This window comes from Vigna radiata, chromosome 11, assembly GCF_000741045.1.
Source record: "Vigna radiata var. radiata cultivar VC1973A chromosome 11, Vradiata_ver6, whole genome shotgun sequence".
Classification (NCBI taxonomy): Eukaryota; Viridiplantae; Streptophyta; class Magnoliopsida; order Fabales; family Fabaceae; genus Vigna; species Vigna radiata.
Window position 1 is genome coordinate 6811082 of NC_028361.1, and position 4767 is coordinate 6815848.

Genomic DNA, 4767 nt, shown 5'->3' on the forward strand with positions numbered 1-4767 from the left:
TATATATATATATATATATATATATATATATATATATATTAACCTAGTATAGTTTTTAATTTTTCAATATTTTTGTTGAACCTTTAGTTAAAGGTTTAGATGATATTAATATTAACTTTTTTGAATAATTATAAATATATTTTTGTTTCCTTTATCGATTAATGTTTTTTTTATTATGAAAAGGGTAATAATTTTTTTTATAGAATAAAAACTATAAATTTGAAATGTCATAACATAAAATTTCAGAATTAACATTTGTTTTCAATATATGATAATACTGCAACAAACATTTTTTTTTTCACAAGTTCTTATTGAATTTAATTGAAAAAAAAAACAAGATATTTCTTTCTCGAAACTGTTTACTAAATTGAAAAATGAGAACAGAGAAAAAATATCAGCATCACAACTTGGTGAAAATATCTTTGTTGTCCAAGGGACACTTGTTAGAACGAGATCCAATTTGGTGAGAGCTAAATTTTAAAGTAGATATTGAAAAGAAAAGAAAAATAATTGAAATATAGACATTGATGTTACAAAGAGAGAGAATATTCATAACATAATACTTAAGAGGAATCAATACCCTTGTCTAACCTCTTATCTAAATCAAGAACTGAGATTACTTATTTGCAGTTAAAGAAGCTAAATCATTTTTAATTAACACTTAATTCAAGTTTAAAATATCTTATAAATATAGATATTTAATTAACTATTTTATTGTTAGGCATTTAAAATTTTGTATTTTTGATTGAATATATCTTTTAATTTTTTATTAATTGATTTATTCGATTATACTTTGTTTCATCGTCCTACGTATTTCTGTCACTAAAAAAATTGTGAGATTTTATAAATAATATTATAGTTAATATAAAATAGTTTTCTCATCAGAAATAATAATGGAACAATATCTATATTGTTGCAAGTGAGGATGATGTGTAAGTTAACAAGAAAGATAATAAGTTTTTATGTAATATTTTTTTTTTAATTAAAGTAATAAAACTAACCCGTCATGTAATGTCATTTTTTATCGTAATCATAAACTTCATTTTTTAAATACATGAATAGATGAAAATAATTAAAATAACATAATAATGTAACAGTCACATAACATAACTAATAAAAATTTTAAACTTAAAAATATAAAAAATATCGAGTACTATTCAAAAAAATAAATTAAATATATCTAAATCATAAAAAAATGTTAAATTTAATTAAATTTTTTATTAATTAGCCGTTTAAACCCAAATTTCATTCTTGGTTTTTAGTTGGATTGGAACATAACAGACATAAGTTGGTGCATGAGTGTGATAAAAGCAACGCATAGTTAGCATTGCCAGGAAAAGAATCTCATCCACAACAAAAGGCATAAAGCACACGCAATTAAAACGGGGTTTAATTTAATTAAATGTAATTAAATAAAGCTAAGCATATAATTAAGTATTAACATAATAACATCAACTCCAGTCTCACCAAAAACCTGTCCCCTCTCCTAATCCATTTCACCTCAACCACCTCTCTCTTTCTCTCTCTCTCTCTCTCTCTTCTCTTCCCAGCATCTGCATCGTCGTTTCGATACAAAATGCTGGGTTCAAGATTCTGCGTCCGCACCATATCTGGCGTGGGCTCCGCCGCGGCAGATCACACGAATGCCGCCGCAACCACCGCGCGCTCCGCTCCCAACTCTGTCGCCCTCGATTTCTCGCGGCTCTACCTTCCGCCGCTCCGGTCCCGCCGCTTACGCTGCCGCAGATCCGTCCTCATTTCCTGCAATTCCTCTCGCCGCAGATCCAGCTCCGACGATTCTCTCGGCAACGATTATCTCGAAGCTTCTCTCCTTCTCTCAGGTCACTCACTCTCATGAATCGATCGCGATTATAGAAATAAACGCAATGCTTCCTCGTGTTTGTTCACTTTTTCTGCTTTCTCAAAAATGAAAAAGTTGATTACGAATTATAATGGATTAATTGTATTGCAGTAGAGTTTTGCAGTAACTCTGGTTGTTTTCATCCTTTAGGTCTATCCATGTGTATGAATGCCTGAAATTTTAATTACTTAAACTGGCGCAGAAACGTTCTCGCACTATCATATGTGGAAGAAAAGATTCCAAGCGGAGTTTCAATGGAAATCGTCTGCGCCGTCAATTCCCTTGTCCAGAACTGATAGTAGTTTATTGAGACATAGTTTTCTACAGCGTTTCCAGAACCCTACGATTTTTCTCAGGATTTCTTGTGATGGAGACTATATACTGCCAATTGTTGTAGGTGGGTGACGCATGTAGACGTGTTTTTTTAGTTTGTTTGACTTTTTTCAAAAATTCAACTTTTATTAACTTTGTGTCTTTGTTGGTTCAGGAAAGATTGCTATTGAGAAACTTATGGACGAGGAGTTTCAACGAGAAAGTGAGGTAATTTTGAAATTGGTCCTTGTGGTTGTTCAAGTTGTGTTTATTATTATTATTTATTATTATGATTGATGCTTAGCATATGGTGATATTACAGGATTGTCCTGATCAGTTCCAGTTTGTGAAAAATCTAGTTGGAAGATTAGACCATGAAGTATGAAGCTGAGCATTTCCACTTTACATTGATGCATGTGGATATGTTATCAGTTCCTGCTGTTTTTCTTTTCATTTAAATTTTGATTATTCTGATGCTTGAATTATAGGTGTAGTGAGATTGCTGCAACGAGTAGTATTCCACATCATTCTTTTAGCTTCCTTAATTTGCCTTGCATTCATGAGATTCTGCCTGTATGTAGGAGGATCATTGTGTCATTTTTCCTTGGACCTTTCCATTGTTATGCATTCTTCCTGATTATATGTATCTCTATGTGCCTAAAAATTGGCGTTGATCTTGAACTCATTTTTTTTTTATTAAACACCCATTTCCATTGAATTCATTTTTCAAATGCAAATTTGGTATTAAATAAATAATTCAACCCAATTTACACTTTCAGGTGATAATGGTGAGAATTACAGAGAGAGTGGTCAGCACTTACTTTGCCAGATTGTACATTAGCCAGGTTTTGAAAGCTATTCAACTCATAAATGATAAAACACCTCTATTTTATGTTCTTTCATTATAAAACTTAATTCTTTCAGCCAGGGAAAAGTGATCTTATCAGTGTGGATGCACGTCCCTCAGATGCTATCAACGTTGCAAATAGATGCAAGGTATGAATTCTATGTTAACCTTGCCAATATTTGTTATCAAAACTTATGTTGAGCAAGACTCCTAGTAAAATGCATTCTGTACATAAATGATGGAAAATGCATTTGTATGATTTTAAAGTTGATTTGTGCAGGCTCCGATATATGTAAGTAAAGAAATTGTTTTCACAGATGCTATCCGAATTGGTTATGGAATGGGCAGAGTACGTAATAAAAAGGCTATTTATGATGTATTGCTTGACAGGTATTACATAGTTACTTTGTTGTGTGCCAATTTTGTGTATCAGTTACAGCAAGACCGATTCTAAACTTTACATGCTTTTTACAGCCCTGTAGATGGTCCAGATTTGGTAGCTCAAGAACTAAGTATGATGCATAATATGCATATAGCTATCAAACAGGAAAGATTTAAAGATGCAGGTGAAATATCTTCTGCATATCATTGTACTTAGTATGTGTGTGTTTTGATTGTGTTATGGAATGCCTAAAGCACTATAGTGTGGCTTTTGCAGCTATATGGAGAGACAAACTTGCAAATCTTCGTAAATCAGCCCAAGAACACTAATTAGCTTGTTAGGTAGCTGTACCCAGAATTGGTTTCTTATATTTAAACACTTGGAATTTGATGTTTTAAAAATTTATACATTTTTAATTTTGTAGTTTGACTGTCTAATTATTGAAATTTTTTATGTGATGACAGGGTGAATTCTGACGAAGAATGTGGGGGAAATGTATGAGTAATGTTATTCCTGTTAATTATTAGACGGACGGAGATTTATTGGGGTATTGGTTACAGAAATGAAGGAAACTAGCAAAATCTTGTACAGCTGTGTATTATAGTTTTCGACCCCAATTTATGTACATAAATTATTGAAATGCCAATACCTTGTAGAAGATTGTCAAGCTTCCGCCAATACCCAGAAATGACCATGATCATCTTGTATGCATTCACTGTTCAATCCTGGACATGGGTCATGGCTGCCTATCAATGAGAATCGGCTTCTGTTTGCTTTATATTCACAGTTAATTTTCAAACTTTCCAGAAAAAACAAGCTAATAACCTATACTGATACTTATTGAGGTATTGTATGAATCATTACACAACGTTTAATGATTTTTTTTTAAGGGTTAAATCATCTGTAATAATTATTACATGCACATGTGATCAAAAGAGCTTGTTGGAAAATGTTTATAAAGCAAAGTAATAACACGATTTTTATATTGGTTTGTTTTAATTTGAGTTATGACTAATTTTTCTTTGAGACTTCTTAAGAGATTTATTATTTTTAAAAATATTACACGAGTTTAATTATTTCTAGTTTACAACAAGTATTGTTAATCATTATTAATTTCAAGGAGTATCAATAATTCCTTGTATATAACAAGTATTATTAATCATTCATGGTTTACTATAATTCAAATTGGATTTTATGAGTTTATCTACTTTTAGTTTTAAGTTAGTCTATTTGACTAGATCATTTAACTAACTTTAGCTAAACATAAGTATTTTATTTTATTATTGAATTTACAAATACAATCAAAGTATTTTTAATACAAAGTGCATATCTAAATAACTCTAAAGGAGAGAATAAGTTTAACAC

General features: G+C 30.9%; 1 protein-coding gene across 2 annotated transcripts; it reads left to right on the forward strand.

Annotated features, from left to right (window-relative positions):
- The first annotated feature begins 1456 nt into the window (after window positions 1-1456).
- Window positions 1457-4186, forward strand: LOC106776457 (bifunctional nuclease 2). Of its 2 annotated transcripts, XM_014663918.2 has the most exons (10): window positions 1457-1841; window positions 2064-2258; window positions 2349-2401; window positions 2496-2552; window positions 2953-3018; window positions 3098-3169; window positions 3301-3410; window positions 3495-3586; window positions 3679-3743; window positions 3867-4186. In XM_014663918.2, exons 1-9 carry the CDS (start codon window positions 1577-1579, stop codon window positions 3729-3731), a joined length of 963 nt encoding a protein of 320 aa, XP_014519404.1. In that variant the 5' UTR covers window positions 1457-1576; the 3' UTR covers window positions 3732-3743; window positions 3867-4186. The 2 variants fall into 2 exon arrangements, with proteins under 2 accessions (XP_014519404.1, XP_014519405.1); XM_014663919.2 differs by lacking the exon at window positions 2496-2552 and having other exon boundaries at window positions 1458-1841.
- Window positions 4187-4767: the final 581 nt, after the last annotated feature.

Bases quoted from the DNA above. Each gene is read 5' to 3' on its own strand.
- LOC106776457 (XM_014663918.2), top strand. From the start codon at position 1,577: ATGCTGGGTTCAAGATTCTGCGTCCGCACCATATCTGGCGTGGGCTCC. The intron at 2,553-2,952 runs GTATGAAGCTGA...TTACACTTTCAG, and splicing joins TTGGAAGATTAGACCATGAA to GTGATAATGGTGAGAATTAC. The intron at 3,411-3,494 runs GTATTACATAGT...TGCTTTTTACAG, and splicing joins TATGATGTATTGCTTGACAG to CCCTGTAGATGGTCCAGATT.